This window comes from Camponotus vicinus, unplaced genomic scaffold (assembly GCF_025532165.1).
Source record: "Camponotus vicinus isolate PSW18456_S1 unplaced genomic scaffold, iyCamVici1.0 SCAF_3, whole genome shotgun sequence".
Lineage (NCBI taxonomy): Eukaryota > Metazoa > Arthropoda > Insecta > Hymenoptera > Formicidae > Camponotus > Camponotus vicinus.
The window spans coordinates 21,372,379-21,399,378 of record NW_028141967.1 but is presented as its reverse complement, the minus strand read 5'-3'; the positions used below and the strand labels follow the sequence as shown (position 1 = coordinate 21,399,378).

The 27,000-nt window shown below is 34.0% G+C and overlaps 1 protein-coding gene across 9 annotated transcripts in view; it reads left to right on the top strand.

Annotated features, from left to right (window-relative positions):
* Window positions 1-27,000, top strand: part of Nachralpha6 (nicotinic acetylcholine receptor alpha6) — a 227,708-nt gene that overhangs the window by 65,432 nt on the left and 135,276 nt on the right. For all 9 annotated transcript variants that reach the window (XM_083093599.1, XM_083093595.1, XM_083093600.1 and 6 more), the window contains 2 exons: window positions 7,895-8,034; window positions 15,663-15,707. In XM_083093599.1, the coding sequence (XP_082949725.1) occupies window positions 7,895-8,034; window positions 15,663-15,707 (185 nt within the window). The remainder of the gene's footprint in view (window positions 1-7,894; window positions 8,035-15,662; window positions 15,708-27,000) is intronic.

Below are 27,000 nucleotides of genomic sequence, written 5' to 3'. Positions count from 1 at the left end.
ATTTATATGCATACATTTTAAAATAGGCGTATATTTTAAATTAGTTAAATCATTGTATTTCAGCAAGCTTTTACTCTTCTATTTTTTTATTGTCCATTATATATATATGTCTTACTTTTATTTTTTTGTATGATGTGTATTATCTGCAATTATATCCCATATATTATAAATATAATTTTGGATGATTTTAAATATTGAAATAATTATTTAATTATTTTTCACGATTTTTGTTGCAGAGATTTGCAAAATTTAATAGGTATAATGCACGATATGCTATTTTGATATTTATCAATTATTTCGGTAGTTTTCGCATGCAAACCATCTCTCTTTCTTTTTTCTTCTTTCGTCTGACACGAAACCGAGGATAATACGTTAGCGTGATAATAATTTCCGACGCTCGTCTTGACCGGTGCGGTGAAATTCAATAGAAAAACCATCACGTCGATCGCGGGTACTGACTGATAGACTTGGCTGACTTTCTGGAAAATTTACCGTGCAAGCAAAGGAAGCAAGTAGGAGGACTGCTTAGCAGAGACAGTTTTATGGCAGTGTGGCGTGGGCTAGTTTAGACTTCTTCCGAGTGTAACGAAAATGAAAAATGCTGTTGAGTTCTTTAACTTTGCCATTACGTTACGAGATGAATGCACTCGAAGGGAATAAAGCTCCTCGGTCGAATGAGAATATTATTCCTCGTGATTTTGCCTTTTGTGGGTGTTTTTCGTAAAGAATATCATGGTATTTACTGAATGACGCTTATTTATTAGGACGCTTATTTATTCTCGCTCTACCTTTTCTCTTCTAAAAGGCACGCGATCAAGGAACGCCAAGTAAATGATCTTGGAGCGATATAGAAAGTCCCAGATATATCTTTGAGACATTTTTAAGGGATTTCTGAACATATTTGTTAACAAATTTCAATCTTTCACACTTACAAATTAATTCATGGCGTGCTTTTTAATATTTTCCTAATTTTTTACAGCAAAAAAGTGTGTATCGCGACGCGAAAAATATCACGTAGCTAACATTGTTAACTACAATCATTGTGTTGCATCTACTGTAAGATGTTATCTCACGCGTTAATGTCGTTAATCGCGTAGGTGCTCACAGGTAAACGATAATGCACGTGCATGGTTAGGTGCATGGTAGCCTTACCGAGCCGAGAGTCATCACGCAAGAGAATGCAACTGCATGCTATACGCGAGCAAATGCACATTCCGCTACAATGTCGTGGTATGTGCCACAATGCCAGCTGGACACAGTAATATTTGTCTTTATGGAAACTGCAGCACGTATCGCGACACGTCCATCTACCTCATGGCAACGATAAAGACAGTATGTTCGCAATCGTAATGCGATTGCGTAACAAAAGCTACTTATTTGCGTACACGTCGCAAAACAATTCTTACATTTTCGAAATCTAGGCAGCATCTCTCGAGTCTTATTTTTCCTAATGACAAATTCAAGACACAAGTGCAATTAATTCGCAACTTGTACTTTTATTTTAGATTGAATTTAAATATGAAGTGAATATAAATCTTATAAATTCTTATAAAAATAAACCATGCTTATTTTAAGATTGATATGCACCCTTTTTAAGTTCACTCTCCGAAATTCCTCTAATAATTTGTTGAATAATTACAGGAAAATTCGTAAAATATAAAATATATATATATATATATATATATATATATATATATTTTACACATAAATTTTTTAAAGCTATTATACTTATGTATTCTGAATCCCTCTTTCATGTATATCGATGATCATAATAAACCGCCACCAACACATAAATCTTTATGAGACCTGAACTATCCCGTTTAGTACGAGGGATGTGTCAAAAAGCTTGGGATTGCGAGAGTTAATCGAGCTGTCGGCCACACGTGACCCACAGTTATAGTAGTGTGGGTTTCCGCGACTAGGTATACATTACTATATGCATAAAGGCTTGGAGTGTATGCGTGATGATACCCACGCGTGAATACTCGGGTGGGCGAATTTACGCCGGTATTCAAGAGGGCTGCCATTCATAGCGTGGATTCTACCGGTGCCTGGAAGACTTAAACGGTCGAGACGATGAAGATGACGTCGGGGCTGTAAAAACCACCCCTGATGCTGCGTGCGCGCGTTCTATAAAAGTAATCCTATTTATCCGGTGTATAAGTTTATTGAAAGTTGCTCCCTACGAGGTTGAGCAAGAGGATACGTAAAGATTTATAAAGAATCTCAACGATAATGACAATGCGATTACAAATTTCTAGAAAATACTGATTTTGCAATTTTTCACAAGGATGTATTTATTCAAAAACTTTTCAAAGATATCAAATATTCTCGCGTGAAGGTGTGACTATATTTTAAATGTTTGTACGAATAATTTGTGCAAATGGATTGATTAAGTAAAAAAGATAATACTCAAGATTAAATAATTAACATATAAAAACTTCATAACATTTATATCAAACAATTTTCGAAACATTGGTTTCTATAAAATTGATCTCTGTTATTAAAAATTTTTTCAATCATCTCTTTTTCTTACGATTGTTTTTTAAATAGTTTTTCCGTGCATTATTATGCAGTCGTTCATTCTTTATTGCAATCGGTATTTTTACATTGTCGCATGTCGTCAGCAGTGACGTGGGAAGGAAAATATCGCAGCCCCGCACACGTGTCGATTATACACACGCGTAGATAGGCATATGATCACTTCTTATAAAGACTGTCGTCTATGGTGATACTTTCTGCAAGACTCCGTCAACGGCGACAATGACGTTGAAGCGATGAAAAGAATCCGACTATCCATTCATATCAGCGCGTATTTTGACGAAATAGGCATTATGCTACGATCCGCATGAGCTATATTTTAATTTCAGATATATTTAAGCTACGTTCTCTCCCCCCCTCTACTGCATTCTTGTTTCTCCTTCGATTTTGCCGCAACTCGGTCTCATTAATCTAAATCGACGTAGGCGAGCAAATAAAACCACTTTTCTCTGTAAATTTTTTGTGAGCTTCCATTAAAAAGCCCACTCTCTGCCTGGTAATGGCATCTTCCGCAGTGACGAAAAGCCGTGTACTTGCCACTTTTGATGAAATTTCTCATTTCTCAGGCCTTTTGATGAAATATAAAAAATTAATTTCACGCATAAAGTTTTCAAGGACGGCAGTGTATGCTCGTATAATTTCTTTAATAATTTCTTTAATAACTCATTATTATTGCCTACGTATATTTCGGAATCCGTTCTCTTTCGTAGCGACTTAAACTATCAAACTTGAACCTTCAGATACTTCCTTGTTGAACTCGACATCTACGATAGTACTTCTTAAGTCAACAATAGTGACAAACTTTCTTACAAAGCTTTGTCATCTCTCCTTGTTTCCTTCGTTTCTTTCTTTTTTCTTTTTTACATTTCATGTCTGCGAAACATGTCATACCAATTGCTAAACAATTGAAATATTTCATCCTACGCTTTTGACAAACTTTCTCGTTCTTCTCTTTTATTTGTATTAAATTTATTTAATCTTGTTTATTATATAATCTCTCGCACAGGCTACTAATTCGGATTTCAATTTAGGTCGGAACATAACTATACGTAAATTTGTTTCTCCATATTGATAGAAAAAGAAAGAATAGAGATAAGCCTCTATAATTTACGCGAGAGGCACGAGAGAAACGCGAAAATATCACGCATCAAATAACAATTATTTTATCGTATATATAATTTGCAACTTTTCGTCGAAAATCTCCTCGTTAATCCGATTCGCTAGTTTTCGGAAATTAAATGACGGCACACACATCGAGATTGATTCCGTCCTATTCATTTGCAAAGTGCATTTTCCAAGTTGATGTTGATTTTCAGGAATTTGCAGGTACGAGAGATAATCCTGCTTATATGGTTCGTGCTCTTCCGCTATTCTCAACACATTTCTCACCGTTAACAATTTGACCGCTATAGCAATTTAATTCGGGCGATTCGAGCGAAAACAGTTTAATACCTACGGAATGAACTATCGTAAGCTATAATGGAGCTTTATCGGGAGTCGCGCGAAGATACGTGAGAAAGTTGTGGAACTATTATTCGAAATGTGAGATTCATGCTCATTACATGCTTTCACGAGATATATGCGCGATCCATTAAATTATATGCAAATGGCAAACCTTATGGCGGATGTACGTCAAACAGAACAAGGTAGAGGAAGAATAAAGTGCTGCATAAACTTGCGAGATATAAGTATAACAGCAAGTGAGAAATAGCACGTATAACTTTCTAACAGCTTGTTCATTTAATCATATAACTGATGTGATATTTCCTGAATATATTAGACCGAATAAAAAGAATCGCTATATATTATTTTCAGTTTCATCAGATTAATAATTCTTTAACACAATTTTCGATTTAATTAAATTTTTTGCTATGAAACATAGTCTCCGTATTAAATATCACGTAAGGAAAGGAGGACAGCTCTATCATTAATTTTTTTATTCACATTAGAGTAAATATATACGTGTAATGCATTAATTACAAGACACTCTACGGTTCTAACTTCTTCATCCTTGGAAAAGCCATTAATACGAGTTGTGTGATGCACACGAAAATTGCGACGCACGTGCCCCGCTTGTTAGTTTTCCCTAAGTTTCACTCCGGTTTTACGTATGCTCATTAATTACTGCCATCGTCTTCCAGCACTCAGCTAAATGGCCGTTGCACGATTCGACAGAGTCGCTTATTGCTGTACGCTCCGCCGTCGCTCATTCAAGAAGTTCAAGTCTCGAACCGTATTATTTCCATGCGAGGGATCGCTAAAAGGGATTCACGCTTATCCATCCTTTGGCGATGCTATCGATTTTTTCAATTCATTAATATCCCTGAGCGCGCGCGGCGGCAGCGCTGCCTTTCGAAGCGAAAATTGGCCGATAACGCATTGCCGAGTATTTTATCATATTTTACACGACGGCATTTTGCGATCACAAATTTGCGCTCGTTGCAAAAGTGGCTAATTAAACGAGGCTTTGATTTATTTTTCTATTCTCCTAGTGAGCATTCGTTCATCGGGCTGTTCCACTAGGGAATGCGACAGTAAATTACTTTTTAAATCGCATAATTAATTGCAGTCCTAATAATTCGACTTGTTTACACGATGCACGTAGTCAAATGTGCGTCATGCGTCCTACGTTGCAAAATTTGTGATTAATCAACGCCCGCGCGATATGCCCGTAGTGTATAAACTAGAAACGTCGGATTGATATGTGCGTTATACATTTGATTAACTTGACAACATTAATTTCATTTTTGTAATCTGGAAATATTCTATATACATAACGCCCGCTTGAAAATTATTAACTCGTAGGTGTAAAAGTGGGTGTAAATAATTACGCAGTTCATTTTCGCTAACGTTCTAATCATAGTACATGTACATGCGACATTTCTGATGACAAAATTTGATATATTGATTTGTATATCTTTCTCTAATTATTATCTACTTTAGAAGAAATTGAGAAAACTGATTTTATTTCAAATATGCAATTGTTAAGCTCCTAACACGATAACTTGATCAAGAAAAATATTTATGCAGGTCATAAAATTTAAATTCCACGTAAATAGAATACACCCTATTAATATTATTCCAATGCATAATATTATCTTGTCAACCTAAACGATCCGGGGTTTCAGGATGAACCGAGTACGTGATTATCAGTCGACGGAATTCGCAACATGATTGATATCGTGAAGCAATGAATTTGTAAGGAAATTTCGACCTTGGTATCTCGATACCGCTCGAATACGGAATATTAATGTCCCCGGGGCGGACGCGAAGAGGAAGTCGGAATCGTCGGAATAATCGCGAAATATTCGGATCGGACGAAAGACCGGTGTATCTCGCGCGACGATAGATATTTCACAACACGGTGTATTTGTCGCTTGACTTCACACGTCGCGTGATACCTCGGCCTGTTCTCAATGGGCGCACGTGCGCCGAATTCGGCCGACGGCTATTATTCTCCCTGTGCGGACACAATCCTGTTGCATTTCGTATTCGGCGGCGACGCACATCGTCCTGAAATCCAAACTTGATCCCGCAGCAGCACGTGCTGGAATACAATTTGACCCGAGTCGGATAGAGAATGCACTCTCATGCCGGGATTTGTCGAAGGATTAAAGTAGTTTACTCGGTTGTCGTTCAGTCGCTGATAGATAGGAACCAAAGTGGACCAAGTGCGACTCCGGACGGCTTTCGAGTTCACGCCGAACTCTCTAGTCTGCCGACGTTTATGCAAGTTGCGAACTTTATAATCGTCTGGATATATTAATCCGCCCGTCCAGTGCATTAGAGTTAGCAATAAATCATCGATTGCAAGCAATTAAAGAACGTAATTTATAAGATAATGGAACGAAAAAAATTATTAAATTAAAGTTAAATATTCTGAAAGAGAGCACTTTCCTCTTGACAAATAAAAAATATCATCCTAATAATAGGATAACGGAAATATACATTTCCTTTTTGTATATTTTTCTTTTTATGTATAAAAAGCCTCTTTGTATTTTATACATTGTAATATTTCGTATTTTATTTTTATGTGAAACAGTTGAAATATTTTCAAAATATTTTTAAAATAAAGTATAAATTTTTTCAAAAAGAGGAGAAAACCCATGATGATCTAAACATCTCCTTTATTTGTTTACATATTCACACAATGTGTTGACGAGAAATAAAATGCACAGGTATATATACGTTTTTCAGATATCACAACACACGAAGCAGTCGTCAATGAACGAGCGCGGAGATAACATTGTTAAATAAATTATTATGCTTTTCGGTGAAAGAAAGATTATTCCTTAAAAAATATTGATGTGTTATTGGAATATTGTATATACCTTTATACCTATACATACCTATACTCGGTTATCTCACATTTATGTCGCGCAGTGTTTGACAACAGCTGGTTGTGTTTTATATTTCAATACAAAAGAAGGAGAAATTTGTATATCTATAGAGCTTCCAAATATCGGTACAAGAATCAATCATCGATGAACGAGCGCATAGACAGGATCGTAACTAAATTATTTCGCTTTTCGATGAAAGACGGAAAGGGAGATTATCCCTTAAGCAATATGGTAATAATTAGGTATGTTGTTGGCATATTGTACATACCTCTATATGCGTGATTATCATGTATTTATGCCGCGCGGTATTTGACAGTAGCTTATTATGTTTCATATTCCATATAATTACATGCATGCATAATGAATAACGTTTTATACAATATATAAATATTTTAAATACATAGAGAATAATACATATTTTTAGTAATTATTATCCGAAATATATTTGATATACTCGCATTAGTGAGAAAATGTATGGAATCTTTTTTGTAGCGAAATATCAGAAGTAATTTTATGTAAATGGATGTAAACTGAGTTGATTAATTATAATATTACGTCGCAATGTATACCTAATATCATCGTAATAAATCAATTTTAATCTGATTTATGAATAACTATATCGATAGTCCAACATTATATAGACCAACATTACATTTACGATGCGCGTTTATTAAAACAAACAAAAAAAGTGGATATATAGTTTCTATCAATATTAAGAGCCTCATGAATTGCTTTTCGCAAACTGCCGACTACTTGAGAATAAACAAAAAGAGCAAAAAATGTTTCGGGCATTGTTTATCCCGTCTGTTGTACCAAGAATAATTAAATCGCTTTCTGTTATGTTTCTTCCCCAGAATAAAAACCTGTTGTCGACGCGCAGCGAGAATCTTTCCCCTCGTATCTCTTCGTAAATACGCTTTGACAAGGGTCGCTATTATTTGTAGCTCACACCCTCCGGAATAACGCACAGAGAGCTCTGACTGACATTCGATTTTTTTCATTCCTTGTTGCAGAGAGCCTTTGCGGGCGCCACGAGAAACGCTTATTGAATCACCTGCTGGCAAATTACAACACCTTGGAGCGACCGGTCGCGAATGAGAGCGAACCGCTGGAGGTGAAGTTCGGCATCACTCTGCAGCAAATCATCGACGTGGTGAGTCATTGAATCTTCTTTACGTCGCGTATTTTAAATATCTTATGCGCATAAAACATATATTTATTTATGATATAATAACAAATGGGAGAAACATTGAATCTCTGATTACGTGGCTCATTAATTTAATATTTTTATTAGAATAATAGGAATGGGAATAACATAACGAGATATCATTAATATACTAGAAATAAATTTTTTTAGCTATTTTACTCACATAAATAAATGAGCGTACAGTTTATTATATGACTTCTAAGCGCTTCTATAATCTGATTCATTCTTTTAACAACTTATATATGAAACGATTATAGTCAGGACATAAAGATAGTGAGTAATTGCATGCGCAACAGAGGATAACAACCACTAACATAGTCGATTATCTGAAGCATAGTTAAGATTAGCAGGATTGCGGATATGTTCCAAATCCTAAAAGTGAATATCCATTATAAGATGGTTATTCTGCAGCCTTTGCGTGAACCTTCGAGATAAGAAGCGCCAAGATTAGCCCCGCAAGTTTTTGCACTCCAAAATATCGGGCTTATCTAAATGAATGCGCGGGGGGACGAATGAGGCAAGATTGTATTATGTTCTCCATCTTCGCTCCCTCTTACCGCTATTTACTTCTAGCGTCATTATATACAGCGCACTCCCTGTATACACGCGATACATAGCGGAGACATTAAAACGGTACCGAGGGAAAAATGTAAAAACGCGTCCGTAGTAAAATGCGCTTGCAAAACAAAAAGAATTAAACATGGAACGTCGTTAATTTTGTATTTAAGGAAATTCTTTTGGTCTGCAAGATGTTTCGAGGAAAAGTCCATACTAAATTTTTCCGCGAATTATTTCCCAAATTCTAAGAAAAGAAACGAAATTATATGCAATCTTGCTTGAGAAATAAAAATTATTGTGCAAACGAATTTATTGTATAAACGAAAAATGAATTACAATTTAATTCGAATTATTTGACAAAAGCTTCGCGAATATTATTTCCTGGTAAAAAAAAAAATAGATGATATTTTTCGCGTGCCCGCCAAATGTTATTAAATTCTATCTTTGCGGCTTTTTGTTTTTGTGCTAATTGTATATAAATTAATTTTTTTTATTGATATTATTGATTACTTTTCGATTTCTAATGCATACATATTATAGTGAGTTTGTAATAGACATACACATCGAATAATCTCAAGTTAGAAAATCATCGATAGAATTCTAGTCATGAGCGTTATCGTGACCCGTATAAATAAAATCCCGATTGATCAATATTTGATGGACGTAACGAATGAATGGCATTCAAGCGTTCGCGTTAAAGATTTATGACGCGAAAACTTTTCCGCTCCCCTATCACAATTATAAATTGGACGAAGAAGGTACACCGAAGTATTTGCAATCCACTTCGATCTTCTCAGTTTGGGGAAGAGGATAGAAATAATATATAACGCGAATTAAAGAAATTTATCAGATGTATTTCCTGTCAAAACATTCTTATAGTCGACGTTAACTGTCAAGGGAATATATTCGTCACACTGATCCTTTCTCTTCCGTTTCTGATGTTTTACTTACAACGTGAAGATTGCGAGATTCTATGTCGCGTATTCTTCAAATATTTCATCTGTGTACTTAAAGTTTATTGAAATATTTCTACAGTTGGCAAAATTTTTTACATTTTTTGGATAAAATCCATGCCAATGGTAAAACCAATGGTAAAAACCAGTATTTTCCGAAAAAAAAACTGGCAAAAACTGATCTTTTCTATACAAAATGTTAAAATAAATACAAAACTTTTTTATCGATTCGTCAATTGAGAGTGTTCTTTTTAATTTAAACTTTATCGAAAATAAAATCCGTGATAGATTAAGAATCAACGTAACAAATAAATTCGTTTTTGTTAGAAGACGTTGACAGCTAAACATGACCTATGATGAACCTATATTAATTGAAAAAAATTTATTATAAAAATTTTAATCTTACTATATATTATATTTTCTTATTAAACTAAAAATTAATATAAAATTTAGTAACATTTATATTTCAGTTTTTATTTTAAGAATTTTATATATTAATTTGAATTAAAAAAGATTTTATTATATTTAATGTAATTTTTTTAAATTATATAGTGATTATGATGATTTATTAATTAAAACGAAAAAATATCTTTTTGCATGAAGTTATATAAATATATGTATTTTAGTATTACATATTAGTTATTTTTATATTAGTTTTTGCCAGTTTGTTCCATTGGAAAAAAATCCGAGACAGTAAAAACCAGAATTTAGCATGGTTTTTTCCACTCACTGGGCTTTTCCAGCCAACCCTGGATATTTCGCTTGCTTCTCGGATTCCCTCCGGCTACAATATAATAAATGTAACTTTAGTATACAACTCGATTATAGAAAGTACATGCTATGTCTAAAGCAATATCGTATTGCCTCTTTTTCCATTTATTCGCAAAGGATGTGATTATCTAAATAATACAACAGTTTATCTTTTTTTATTCAGTCTCATGTATTGTTTCCCATTATTATAACTGTCATTATTACACGTCATAGTTTTCCTTTTAAAAAGTTCATATAATCTAATATATATTTTCAGTATATGTATATGTGTGTATGTGGGTATTGGTGTGTGTAAAAACAAAAAGCTGCTATATGTTCTGGACGTTAAGAGCGCGGATGTTTCCGAGACAGGCTCTCTTTCTCTCTTTCTGGCAAAACATATTCCATTACATCTTCCGCTTGCCATCCTTATATCCGCATCGTCGTTTCGCTAAGTCGCATAGCTCAAACTGACTCAGGTTTTTGCCGTTGCCCTTTTCAAAGTATCGTTGCTTCTGGAAACGACAGACATCTCTTTCTTATCCGGCGGAAACTGCTACAAGAAATTCGACAATCTCTTAATGAATTAATTCATAAATCTCACAAAACAAAAAAAATATTTATTGCATCTCAAATTTCTTTCGATTTTGAATAAGAACCCTTGAACTATTTTCTCTGTATAATTGATACGAGATTCATTATTTGATATTTTACTATCAGAATGCTCTCTATTGTAAATATTCTTGAGTGAGTGATAATATTGTTTAAATTTTTTAAATTGTTGCGATTGTTATTTGTTTCTACATAAAAAAATTTATAAAATTATAAATTATAATTAAAATATTATAAAAATTATTTTGTTTTGTCATCATTATTATATTCCAGATTAATTAAACTAGGTAAATCGAATAACGTATGACCATTTAAATCTCTACATAAAGATAAAAGAAACTTTTAATATTCAAATAAATTGTGATTGTTTGTCTAACATTATCTTTATTTCTAATATTATTTTATGAAATTATTTTTTATGAGAGAGAAATATATTTAGCTTGTAAATAAGATCACACGAGTGTACGATTTTATTGTATCCAAAATTTTGTATAGATATTTCAACTTAATTAGTACTGTAATAACAATGATAAGTAAAAACAAATATGATATAATGGACAGTCTCTCTTTCAGTTTCTATTTGAAATTAGTTTTAACTCCGTTTTATTAGTTTAATCTCGTTTTCGATTTCCAAACGATGTTCTATATTGATCTCATAAATATGAGAGTATTAACTGAAAAAAGTTTTTTTGTTGATATATTTAGCTTTAAACTCAAACCTTTATTTAATCTCGGAATTGAGATGCGAGATCTTTCGTAAAAGCCAAGTTCCTTTAATTGGTTACGAAATAAAAAGGTGAAAAAGTTTATAATGGCGGGAACTCGACTCTGATGTTAACGGAGAACACGAAACAAAATCAACAAAACTTTCTGCATTCTGCAGTAAACTGAAACTAATCATATTTTAGTGTAGTTGAAAAGCCACGCGAAATAGCATTGATATAATATCTGTGGAGTATTTTACTTTCGAAATTGTGTCTCTTATATCAAAAACATGAACTTCCTCCATGATCTTTAGTATATTTTCTACATTATATGTCATACATCCCGCGCGCGATTTTTATTATCTTTTCGATAAAGCAGTAGGAGATAATATTGAAAGCGACGATCATTCTCTTCTTCCCCTTAATTTCATTTCCAAGTTTTTCAGCGCTCTATAAACTTTTTACTTTACGGTCGTAAATATTTGGCCGCTCAGTCGTGGCTATTTCTCCTTTGCTTCCTGTAGCCGATGAAACGTCGACTTGTACTACTGTCTGCTTCACGGCTGCTGTTATCGAACAAGAATACTATCCATATCTCACAAAAGAAAACATTTTCATTGTTTTCTTGCTTACTATGTCGAGATATATCATATATATTACACAATATTTTGCAAATCAAAATAACGAAGAAGATAATAAAATTATATTCTGAACTTTTAATACTGTTTTTATATTTTGTTTTTTGAGAAATACAGGAAAACAACAAAAATTGAAAGCAAATTATAAAAAATTATAGCAAAAGCGGATGAACGAAGAGATACGAGGTTTTGTTCATGTACTACACATATGCAACTTGTGCATTACGCGACCGATATACGCGTCATGAACTTTTTATATCGCGACACGTTGCATCGATTAATCATAGCATATATCGCGGAAACTCTTGTTCCGAAACGGCCGTACCCTTCCACTTGACGAATGTTTATGCACTTTGTTAGCGTCTGTTGACGTTAATTATCTTGATTAATTGCTCACCCTTAATTAAGACTTCTCAGTTTCCTGTGTGTAAATTGTACAACACACGGATAGTCGCACAACTCAAACAGCTTTCTTCGAAGATTTGATTCGAAATGTAAAATCCATAGAAATTCAATGTGATACATTTCATTCATCGCGGGACGAAGGGAATGCAGTATTCATTGTTACCGCCATTGTCGGCTACGAAATGAAACCCTTGCCTCTCATCGATCAGGAATCGCGTATTTTATGTATCTCCGCAAAGTCCGTCGAATAATGTCGACGTCATGGAGAATCCGTATGCCAATTTCACGTCATTTCAGACGGGAAAGCGAACTGTGAAATTTGCACTTTTTTTTTATTCATTCCGGGTTTCGTATTGAGCCGAGCTCAGCATATCTGATCGATTGTTATATTACGCCGACAGAGTGTGTAACATAAAATATGTTATACAAAGCACATTCAATTTAATATAATAACACTGTCTATTAGTAGAAGCGGAAGAATTTACAGGAATTCCGGAAAAATTATTCTAGATTGAGAAAAAATTGAAAATCTCGCTTCCCTCTATTCGTGAAAAGAGGAAATTAATTTTTGTTTTTTTATTACTGTTTGGCGCCTACAAAAAATTCATAATAACTTTGCAATATCAACTGTGATATCTCATGATTCTTGATGAAATAAAAATTAATTCGTAGCATTATTCATAATTTTATTCGGCTTTACTCAGGCTGACACTGAGTGAGTGATGAGCGCAGAGAGTGATTGCACTATATACTGTAAGTTTTTAATCTTTGTCGTAAGGTGCAATTACGTTGCGCCAATGCATCATGACAAAACGCATCCGTGTGACCCATACATAAAGAGCGCCGACGTAACGGAAGCGGAAGTGCGCCGAGAGAAGATGTGAGAGAAATGCGTGGGCTGTGCACAACCGGTGCACAACCTTTGTCACGCAAAAACCTTCGTCATTAGATTCTGAAAAGCAAAAAGAGATTTAAGCGGCAAAAATAATAACGGGATTCCATTAATTTTATTGACCGAAATTTTGCAAAATTTTATTGAATTATCTTGCAGACATCTTTTAATGTTCTTTTTTTATAAAGATAAACTGTAAATAAATTATTCACAAAGATAATAATATCGCATTTAAATTAAAATTTGTTATTCTGCGCGGAATACAATTTTATTTGCAAAGTTCAAAGATTTTCTTTTTCAACTACAAACATGTATTTTTTAAGTATGTCCTCAAAATGTAAACCTCTCGATGATTGAAACGATATATCGATTTTTGCTTGAGAGATGGAGAGATTGGGATTTAAAATTGCAATCGAAATATGGAATGAGAAATCTCTTGATTCGCAATTTTTCAAATTGATCTTTTTATTCAATGCTGTGTAACGCAGTATGCGTGATCGTTCGTAAATTCTAAATTATTGGTAAACGCTTGTAGTAAATATTTATTCGCAATATGATTATGATCTAATATATTATAATAAATAGTAGACAATGTGAAAAAGCACGTCTATATGTAGTAGCATTCCATATTTCGTTTGATATTACATTTTTACGTATATAAATATTATTTTTATTTACTTATTAATATTTTTTTATTTTTTATTGAAATTTTATTGAAATTACCTATCAATTTGTTTCCATTTTACAACGTGGAATGCGCCCGTCGAGTAACGAAATCAATTAATAAGACTGTCTATGAGATTTGCCTCGGCAATAATACAAAATATATTTGTTTTATAAATCACTTCTCGATAACACTACATGAGAGAGGATGAGGTCGATTCGGTCGAAGCCACGTTTGCAGTCGGCAATTTACGATTATTGATTATCTCTTTGACGGATGTTCTTACGATTGGACTATTCGCATTCCTTATCGCATTCCTCGCATTGCTTCTGCGTTTGTCATAATTTTTCAAAATTTTTCGTTAGTATCATGAATCCAAATTTTGTACGCATATGCAATTGCCGGCCGAGCGAAAAGCGGTTAATAGCTTTTTCGCGACATAAAGAAATCTTCCACGTGCACACGATAAATGAAATGACACAAATCCGATTTTAAATTTAATTTTTCCTTTCTTAATAATCGATAATTGTCGATTGCATTATTTTTAATTATGTTATAGATATGTAATAGATATTTGCATTACATATATAATAATCGTTTTAATATGTTTTATTCTACATATTTTAAAATTATATGTTATATGAACGTAATCATTATGGATGTCGATCGAGCTTTTTTTAAAATATTTTAAAATTAATCCGAACACAATGTGCGTTATCGAGTATATTGGTGGAGTTAATCGCACTTTCAACTCATTTTGTGAATAAATATTTGCTGTATGCGTTTGCTCGCATCGAGCGAAACGTATGAGTGAGTTTGTGCGTCAACGTTGAATGAGATATGTGGAACTATGCTCTCAAATGCATATATTATCAATAGCATCATTTTCAAACAAATAGCTTGTGTTAGAAAATGATAGAAATGATAGAATGATGAAATTTCGTGAATACAACTTATGTAATGTAATAAAAAAGTATAATTTATAAATAAATATCTATTTTAGTGAAATGATTCAAACATAGTGTTAATATATGTATAGTTATGTTTTTTTTGACAAAAATTATCAAGTAAAGTTTAATATAAATAATCGTGCTAATTTTTAAAGCAATATAAGTAATATATCATTCATATAAGTGTATATCATACATACATAGAAGTAATATATCATACATCTTCTCAGCTAAAATACAGGAGACTGAATTTTTAATACAATATCAAGCAAAAAAAAACTCTGATATACTCTAGTAATTATATGCAATGTATACCTCATAATTACAATACACACACACACACACACACACATACACACACACACACACACACACACACACACATTACAACATGTACCTTAATTTTTGTTATGTTTATGTAAAATAATATAATTTTGTTTTTTTTTAGGATGAAAAGAACCAAATACTTACGACCAACGCGTGGTTGAAATTGGTAAGTGTAATACAGTTTTTTTATTGTCTCTGTAATTACTTTATTACAATCAACTCTTATAAGATGAAACATTTTAATATGGAAACTCTAATATTATAAAAATTTCAAGAATAAACTTTGTATGTTATAAACTTTTAAAATTTCAAATTTTAAAAATTATAATTATAATAATTAAATATCAAAAAGAAAGAAAGAAAGAAAGAAAATATGTAGAAAAATTTTTTAATTATTTGTATAAAATGAGAAATTGCTTGCGCAATTTTCATTGAAAATTCTCACTAAGATTCTCATTAGTTAAAAATTTTATTCTACAATAGAACAAAATATGCGATAATGAATGACATCCATTACTAAGTTTACGATCTGTATGTGCTTTTCTGCTCTTTTAACGAAATTGTTAGAAGAATAAAATAAATACTAAGAATTAAACCTAGTGTTTATTTTATTACATTTACAGCTAAAGATTGTAAGTTCTTAACGATCATATTTTTTCTCAATTTCAAATAAACACGAATGTACATACAGTAAACGATAATATGTAGTTATGCGCATAGATTCCTCTATTCATAGCTATACCGCGTTGGAGTAAACGACACGTTCGAAATGCGTTCGTGGTAATTCTCTCGGCGAAATAGCCAGTTAACAGAAAATCAATAACTGTACCGGTTACTTTTCCATCGCCTGCGGTCTTTCCATTTACGAGGATGCGTTGTAATATCGCTGATAAAAAATACATCTGCCATCGTGTAGCACGACGTGATGAAGCGAGAGCAGCGTTAGAGGAAAAAATGCAGCGAAAATTCGGACGGTATATGTGGTTACGATCAATAATTACATTTCAAATGTGCAACCCCCATGAAATACGCAAAATTATGAAAAGTTTTGTTTTTCCAATTTTCACAAAATCTTTCCAGAGATTTCAGGGACTTGACTGGACAATTTTAATACATATTTGTGTAAAAATATTTTATTTTGCACCATTTATATTAATTGTGACATGAACCAAATTTTGGAAATATTTCATTAAAATCTTTAGCCTTGCAAATTTCACAGCCTCGTTTTAATTTTGAAATATTAATATTAAACAAGAAAGTAAAGACAGAAAGAAGACAAGAGAAAATGTATTAATATAATTTTATTTATAATATAAAAAACAAATGTATATATAAAATGTAGTGTAATAATTAATTCAATTTTCATTTATAGTAAACATAACGATAATATGCAATTAGAAAATCTTTATTAATATTACAAGATTAAATTCCTATGTGAAAGTTGAAAATTTGACTCACGTCACATTGACTTACAAGCAACTCGTTTACGAGAGATCTATTTACGGATTCTCTCGCTATATTACCGATCGTACCGCATGGATGAGCAATCAGTAGATCAGAAGCGCGAGAATGCGGCGGCTGCTATTGTCGTTTCGTCTCGCTGTGCATCGATTGCATCGTAGACGAACATCTGCGCCAACCACTTCTTCTCCTCAACCTTCCTAAGAAGATGCTCCGTGTTCCCTCGGGTGCAAAAAAAAAAGTAAAAGCACTGCATGGGAGTAAGAACGTGAGAATAGACGGGTAAAAGGAAGAGACTGCAAGTAGATACGATACGATAGAAGCGAGTTCGAGAAAATCGAGAGAGATAGAGAGAGACAGAGAGAGTGCAACGATGCAATCGGAGCGCGCTCCTTTTGTCACCATCTTCCTCTTTCCCTTTCCCTATTTTTCTCTCTCCTCCCTCGCTTTTTCCTTTCGCATATTCTCATTTTTCTCGGCAACGAATTGGAAAGAATGTTGAATGTTGCTCTTTATCTTGACATCATTCGGAGTAAGCGAATAAAATAATACGATATGTCATCGTTTCAAGTTTTTAACAAATTTGATGAATCCGTCCTGAGTGCAAAATGTACATATATAAGAGTTTTTTAACTACCGTATCATTTTCTATCGCAGTATTTGTTTGTGCTGATACATTAAAGCTTGCAAGTAACTTATCTTTTACCCGGTTAGCAGACGGTGATTAATTATTTACTCTGTTTGCCTTTAATGTTTGCACAGTTGCGAGATAATCTGGCTGGACTTTTTCATCGCAAGCTTTTCACAAGTTCGTTTATGGTTCCTGAAAAAGATCGGTACACATTCTGGCCGTAATTAATTTGGGATTTCATCCGGAAAGCGCAATGTTTCCTCGTCGCTATAATTCTTATCTCATTCGTATATGACGCAATATCGATCTTTTGAGTTTATAGCTACTTTATTGTCTTCAAGGAATCGATTTCTGATCGGTAAGGAGAAACCTCTCTCATTCGCCTCCTATTTTCACCTTGACGAATCTTTTATCTTCCTTGTCGACTACTTCTTCCTTCTTTTTTCTTTTATTCGTACACTTCGACTGTATCTTTTTTACTGCGTTGTCCTTTTCGCTCGAATCGCTGTACCAGTTGCAATAAAAAGTCACAGACAGCTGTAGATTCTTGATAATATCGAGCCAAAGAAGAGAAAGAACCCTTCGTTATTAATTCATTAGCGAAACTCTTATATTGAATCCCGACTATCTTAATTTAGAAGTACATAGATATATCTATATACATAGAATAAATTATCGATAGATATTAATTCTAGCTAGAATCTTAATCATTTTCGAATGCGGCCATACGTGAGATATTTATTGTTTAATAGAGAAAAGAGTATATTCCAAATGATATTGTTGAAGCTTAGTTAAAATGAAATATCATCCTTGTCTCATCAATTAAGGTGAAGCCATTATTTATCACATAAACTGCCATTAAGATAATTAACAAAACCTTTGAAATTTATTAAGCTAAATAGAATTTTAAAATAATGAAATCGATCTCGATTTCATTATTTTAAAATTTACTATGATGTTTATTATGATGTTTATTATCGATGTTTATCATGATGATTAATGTATTACATTAATGTATGATATTTAATTTATTTATATAGTGACTATACGATACAAATGTTTGTTATTATTCTGCTAATAAATATGAATAAGCATCTCTTATAATATAGAAAAATAACTGAAAAAAAAAAAAAAAAATATATATATATATATATATATCTGCACGTATATACTAAATAAACTTCCAAATCATGCAACTACACGTGTTAACAATTTTGCAGAAAAACATAATGTTGTAAGTATAGGACTTTCAGAATTAATTATTTACCAGATCGACTCTTTTGGTTCGTTGAATAATTTATTGATAGATAGCCGATACGCAGCTGCGGTTTCCAGGATAGATTAATAATATAATGCACTTTACTAGTGAGAATTCATATCAGAACATTATATGGAGACCATGGTAATATTAATCGACGCTCTAAATTCACATGGCAAACGAACACGTCAACCATAGCAGAATAGATCTTAACATAATGCTCGCTTTAAATAAGATTCTTATATCGGTTCATTAAATTAATCGTCTATTAATTTTGAAAATTTCATTAACAAATTTAATATTACATTTTAAGAATTATGAACCTCAATTAAATTACTCGTCGAGAATCAATTTCAATTATCTCAAAAATTATATTATATAGCTATATATTATTTCCCAGATATCAACTTCATTTGTAATTAAATTAAAATATCTTCATAAAAGTTCTTCTTTATTTAAAGTCAACTAGGGATAAATTTTGTCGTTTATTTGTTTTGTTGGTAATGTAACAAGTTCATCAATTTTTCTGATATATTATTTAGTACATATAGTTATGAAGAAAGACAAGTGGCAATAATTCTGGAATATATATAATATCTACGAGCGTTGCTCGTATAATTTGCAGATAAATAGCTGCTCAAGAAGCACGAGACAGCACTTCTCGTGCTCTCGGCAAAGCACACTTTGGCAAGCTCAAGGTGTTACAGGATTCGGGATTTCATGCGACGCTCTCGAATAACGCGACCAAGAATAACGTAGTTACGACACGATGACAAAGTGTCCAAATAATTGCACGTGTGTGCATCCTCGATTCGCCAGAAACGAGATCAGCAACGATATTAGTCGCTTTTGCGTGCGAACATACAAAGGGCCAACGAAGGTTCAATGAGGATGGCAAACAGAAGAGGAAGGGAAGGAGGGGACTACGTAACATCATCACGTACGAACATGTCGCTCGTGTGTTGGCATGATGTAGTAGCGCTAAAATATACGGAGTCGAGAACGTTGTCGCGACATTCACGTTTCAGCACGAGGAGAAATGTCGCCGTTTCATCGTACCTCTCGTTGCGCTCGCATTTTAGATCAACCGTTTCGCTGCGAGCAACCGACTAGAAGCAGCTAGTTTGTCTCTTCGTAGCCGAGGAAAATCGGAATCAATTTACGTTACAAAATCGAAATTAATGTTTACCGTGTACAAGATGATTCCTATTGCATGTGATATATAAAATAGTATGATATTTGTTAGTTGCTAAAAAATGAGTCTACAAATATATAGCTGCAATTACGCCGAATGTTAGATTTTAATTCTATCTATTGCAATCAATAATCATTTTATACATTAATATAGTAAATTTATACACGAATAATTTATACAGATTGCGCATGTGTGTGTGTGTGAGACAGAGTATGATAAATAATGAATAAGTCTGCAGAAAATAATTGCATCTTTTCGTCTCTCAATCAGGTTCCTCCAAAATATTTAAAAACTTAAAGATACTTGAAGCCTAAATAATGTATTAAAATAGACAAGAAAGAAAGGTGAAACGGATTTCATGTAGGATTAAATTAAAATTTGAAAATCTTTGCGTTCTTTGAAGGTAGCCTATTATTATATTTTAAGCTGATTGGTATTTCTTTGAGTTTTGCTTATTCTCGACATTGCAATCAAAGCATTGTTATTCAAAGATTTACAGTTATATAATAGAGATTCAATTGGCAATAATGGCGATGAACATGAAAAGCATGAGAATAATAATAATAATTAGATTATTATATTTTGATAAAATAAATACTTGAATCGTAACTAATATATTCTGTCGATCGTTTTAATTCATTCAAACTGTGTTGCTCCTATCATACGTCTCTCTATCATGATCTCGAAATGGGCCGATTCGAGTCCATTCCGAGATCCAATTTCGAAGTCGGTAAATCAACTGTCAGTAGGTCGGCATCAAAGTTTATCTTGATAAATGCCTTTGCGAAAAAGACTCAGTGAAAAAAAAGGAAAAGAGAGAATCCTAAAAGTGACCCTCGGGACAATCATGCGAGGGTACCGATAATTATCTTTTCTTTTATTCCTTGTTCTTTCAATCGTATCTCATACCGCGGCAACATCCGACATTTTTCTTTCCGTGTTCATTCGATATTCAGCGTAGAGAGTTAGCAATTTCGGTTCATTGAGTTCCTTGTTGCGCGCTCACATTTTACGCCGGATTGCGCAAGAGATATGCAATTGCCGAGGAACATTTTTGAAAAAGAAAAGAATCACGTTCGCGATTTTGATCGATTCTTCACATATATCTCATGAGATAAAAAATAGATAAATGACACGCAATAATATTTTCTCTGTGCTGAAGTTCGACTTTTATCATCCCGAGAGAATATAACGAGAGCAAAAGAAAAGTAATGGAATATCCGGAAATTGTTAACGATGCGGAACAGTAATTTTAGCTTTTTAATCTTGAAATAGAGACGCAACGTCGATCTCATTATGTCGATTCTTCGAGCAAAAGACGTGAGAAAGGTTGGTAAAAATCCTGAATCCATTTATCATAGTAAATCAGACTACCTACGTCTTGGCGTTCTTCTACGACTTGACAGATATATATATTTTTTGTACATCTACTGCGGGACGAAAGCCATAATAAAAGAGGCGATTCTTTAAACATGATGAAAGAGAAAAGGATTTATCGCGTTTTACAATTCTTAACAGTCTTTGTCTTGGTGAATCTATCTCGATTTACAAGTCATAAAGGAGATTCGCGGTGGACAGATCAAACGCGTACTTAAAAGAATGGTGTTAAAGCGCAGCGAATTAAATTGAAATACGAACCATATCAATGAATCCTACAAGGTTATTCTCTGTGTAGATGTAAATGTCAAACAATTCTTTGAGATCTAGAAATATACGCACCGCTCTCTTTTAAACTCTTTTTTTTAATGAATTTAGTTACCTTTCTTTCGTCAAGTTATTAATTTAAAAAAAGATATTAACTAGCTATTGCCATCGAGAAACTGTTTCAATAATTATAGTCAAATTAATAAAAAAATCAGTAAATGAAAGATCGCTTGAGAAGAATTCAAATGGGAACCTGTGACATCTCAAACAAATAGATAGGATATTCATTCACATGACGCATATTTGCGGCGATAGATATTGTTATGATGTAGTCACACATTCATGTACTCCTCGCGTATTGCGAGATGAAATAATTCGTGCGAGTTTAATGGTTTTCGCCGCATTTGGATCGCCGAGTGTCACAGCAATGATACATTAATCCCTCTAACGATATCCTTGGCCAATTTCCGCCTAACCGGCGATAAATTTTAATGTCATGTTAACGGCGTCGTCCTGTTGCCGCATTATCAAGTACGCCTGTCGTGGGTGTGGCGAAATTGCACTGTTATGGTTTATCGTTAAGCCCGTGTCGCCCACGTAATGTTACGCGTAATCGGAAATAATTAATCACTGTTATAGACGATAGCTCAGCATTTTGTCTAGCAATCTCTTGTCTAGCGTTTTGTCTGATATACTCGATACTTCCTTTCGGTTAACCTCGCGATTCGGTAAAAAGCATGCATATGCAAGAGTATGTTTTTCTCATGTCAACTGCAGCGTTTCTCTCAATAAAATTCGCCAGAAACTGGTTCGACATTAGCTGAAATAACGTTTATGAATGTAAAATTCCTCCTCGTTTTCTCTTTCTTTACGACTTTCTTTTAAAGTTTATATTAATATACGAAATCGTGAGCAGACACACACACACACATACACACACACTTAGTCACTTTATTTAATTTTCATGTATGATGTATGTAATTACTCGATGTAAAAAAGTTAGCTGTATAACTATGAAAGCAGTAACGATAAAATCTTTTAGTGTCGTTTCGACTTTAATCCGCTAGAAGAAGGAAAAAAAAAGAAAAATTGCTTTATCCACTTTCTCTACCGCGGTACAACCCGCGAGAAAACTGTTAAGTCATAACTGTGCGTCAATTTATACCCTCGCCAAGCACTCGCGAAGTTTCTCACGTCCTCGACGACGCAACGAAGTATCATTACGTGATGGCGACTCGCCAAAGTAAAAGCATCGTGATATCAAACGTTTTTACGACGCGCTCTCGCTTTTATAAGTATACACCCACGCTCGCCAGTCGGACTGTTTCATTTTCTCGTGGAAATAATACCGCATCGCGTGAAACATGAATGATTGTTGGACTATTTGATTCTAAAATGTCAAAGTCTCTCGTGATGCTCTTCTGATCAAAATTTTACAACTGGTATAATTCACTTGAATGAAAGAGTTTCGAATTACACGTGTGAAATAATTCAAAAGGCTGTCGTTTTCTCTCCTGCGTTTTGGTGTAGGCGTTGCAGCATCAAATACGCATCTGACGTTTCGGGTGACAGACAGATAGCACGAGGTGAAGTGTATGAATTCATTTTCAAAGTCATGCGGCGAGAAAAGATGTGTCGAGAATAGCTAGGCTGGTTGCGATTGTGTTGCCGGCTGAAACACAGCAACAGGTTTTAACAGAAATTCTTATTCGCGCGGTTGTCGTAAATTTCCTCTCGCGACACCGTACAATTGCAACGTTTCGTCTGTTATGTCGCCCAATTGTATCCGATTGCCTCGGGTCAGGGCGATATTCGAACGGGGATCGAAACACGGGACGAGTTCTTTCTTCGACGAGTAAACTCATTCCGTAAACGATTAGATCGGAAGTTGGTTTGATGGACTTTTGATTGGCTGCCGCTCCGTAAATTCCGGCGGACCCAGCAATTAGCGGAGGAAAGTCGAGAAAGATTAAACGACACCGTAATCTTTGTTAAGGCAGGTCGAGTTTCACTCCTGGAACGCACTCGTACATTTCGAGACAACAGAGTTCTCCTCTTTTGGAGCAGCGCGCCCGACGATGGAGAACGATGATAAGACTTTCTCAATTAGTTGCAGTATTTTCAAGATAAATATATATAATGAAGGATTACCCACACACGCGTATACACACACATTCAAGCACAGATATCCCGCGATAATTACATTTCACCATTAAAAGAGGAAAAATATATATGAGAAGAATAAAGAAACTTGGAAAAAAGGTAAATATTAAGAGAGAACGAGGAAATTGGGGAAATTTTAGCCATTTGCAATAATACATGAAATAAAGGAGATTGAAGAGCACATTCGATGTTATAGGGAAATATAAAAACCGGGGACGTTCATACATATTCATACATAGAAAATAGAGGTATACAAATTCAACAGATATGCAAATCTCTTACTCCGGAAACATGAAAGTTTAAGTAACATAGCGAATATTTATCAGTTTACTCCAGTTTCCTGAGACTTTAGCGAGACTAGTCTTTTTAATTTGGACGGTAAGCAGCGAAAAATTTATATTCGCGGTGTATTTTCATTTAAAATTACTCTTCATTTTCAATACAATCCACAACACGTGGCGCTTTATTGCGCCATTTTTTTCGATAATCGATAGTTGTTGTCGACAATTTTATTCCTTATTCACGTCCGACTTATAACGCAACATAATTCCTCGTTATATTCTTGTATTTCATAAATAAGCATAAAAGGCGCAACTTCCAGCATGCCATATATTTGGAAAACATTTAATTAACAAAATATATAAATCATGTTTCTCTCTCTCTCTCTCTCTCTCTCTCTCTCTCTCTCTCTCTCTCTCTCTCTCTCTCTCTCTCTCTCTTACTCTCTCCCTCATCTCACTCTGATCCATCAGACATCATCTGTTTTTCTGATGCAAAAGTGGCACATGCGCTGGCAAGTTTTTTACGTTGGAACAAATATTTGTACATTTTCTAGATTTATCATGGCGCGGTCGAAAGTTTTATATCACGATACGCACTACACCCAGCGCGATACATCGAACTGGAGATATAACATTGTGTACGCGATGCGCATGTAACGAACAAGCAAATCATACGGTAGGAAGGGTGCATTTTATATTCTCCGGGGAGATATATGAATAATAAAATATTTGCGAATGAGCAAACTGAAAATTTTTAGGGCATTTCCGTTGTTACGGCAACGCGACGTATAGCGCGACGAGCTCGCGCGAAATATAAACAACATGATGAACAGTTAAGCTGTTTGTTAAATGTTTCTCGTCAAGTTGGCTAGAACTGTTTATCAAATAAACAAACTGCGATGAGCGAATATATCGAATAATTGCAATAGAGCGCACGATACTGCTTGTTAATAAAATCGTCCCTTTTTTTAATAACTGATGTTATTTTTCGCTTGATGGGAGTTTTAATGAAAACAATTCCAAACACAAAGGATTATATCGCTACGCCGGCTACTTATTTTCATTTGTCGCAGAGATATTTTTGTAGGACATCGTCGAGTGCGCTTGATCATGATTAGATTCTAAATGAAGAATTAAATAATAATAAGAATTTAATGAAGTAAAAGAATAATGTGCAAAACATTTGCAGAATTATTCTGCGAAATTTAATCTTGTGTTAAACAGGATGCCACACATTTTCGCACTGATATTAGAAAGAACCGTGTATATATTAGCCAAGACAAGCCCGATAAAGAGCGAAAATGCGATCGGCGAGAACATGTTTATGTCGACACAAGCCTATTTATCCGAGTATCGGTTAACGATCGACGACGTTGTTCAGCATCCCCGGAGGACGCCGATAATACACGGCCAACCAGGAAGGATGCATTTATCACTCGCTTACCAAGAGATAACTCCGTTTGATTCTTTGTAACGTCCGCTAACGCCGGTGAATTACGTTTATAGCTCGGCAGAGACGCATTAAACGTGCATCTTCGAAGAATGGACCATATATCTATGTGAATCTCACGTACTTTTCGCAGTTGATTACAAGAGGCCTTCCTCTGATCAACCTCGCAGAAGTCTTTAAGCAAGAAATTGATTACATTGCACTTTTCAACATTCAATTTCAACGAGATGAGGATATATTTGACAGAATATATTTAAAGTATATATTTAAACAACTCTTTCTCTCTCTTTTTTAATATTTTACACGATTTTTTCTCGATTATATAAAAATATACTTTTAATACAGTCTGTTGCGCAATGTTCTAAAAAAATATTTGATTATTAATAAGTAATTTCAAATATATATCTGTACTTGAAAATTATTAAAATTATGCTTCAAATTAATTCTATCAAATTTAATACATATCTATTCTTTTAAACAGCAAGCAACTAACATATCTATTTTTTTTTATAGCAAGCAACTAACTCGTATTTCTACTGATACGAATTCGAAACCGTTAATCGACGATCGGATAAATAGTCGAGCATAAATATTCCCTTAAGAAGGGGAGAAGGAAAGGGGGTTAACCTATTTTTTTGTGTAGAAGCCACAATAAATGATCCCGATGTACACACGGGATTTCGAAGGACTAACGCGATAGGCTGATTTATGTGTTTCTAAACAATGTCCCGGGGGGTTCGACGGGAAATTTCGACGGAAACGAAAACGTATGGCAATTCCGGTTAATCGAATCTATCCTCTGATATCGACGACACGATTGGCGCCCATCGCTGAAAAAAATTGAGCGTTTAATCTCGCACTATTATATATGTTACGTATATCTTAAAAGCCATCACATGCAACAATAGCTTTTCGCTCCACTAATTTTATGCACTCGAAAACAGCGCGAGGAATCGAAAAGCAGTAAAAAACTTAGAACGTTATATTTCCCGATAAAATGTCTTTTCAATCACTTTATTTTTTTCAAGCCGCCTCGCGTCATTATAATTGAAAATATCGACATAGAGCCGCAACAAAACCATTTATTCACACATCGTGATGCTGTAAAATGATCGTGCCCGCGCGTATTTTTACAAAAGCAATTTTAATTTGCAAAGCACATAAACGAACTGTCATTCGTCGCGATGAATATCATATTTACGAATCGCACGACGATAAATGTAAACCATGCTTGAGGTTGAGAATACTTAATGATGATCGTTCATTCGACAAAAGATATTCAATTTAATCGTGCTGTTTAAAAAATGCAATGTATGTATATATGTGCATATACATACACAAACAATATATATTGTGGATGGTTGAAGCGACATTTA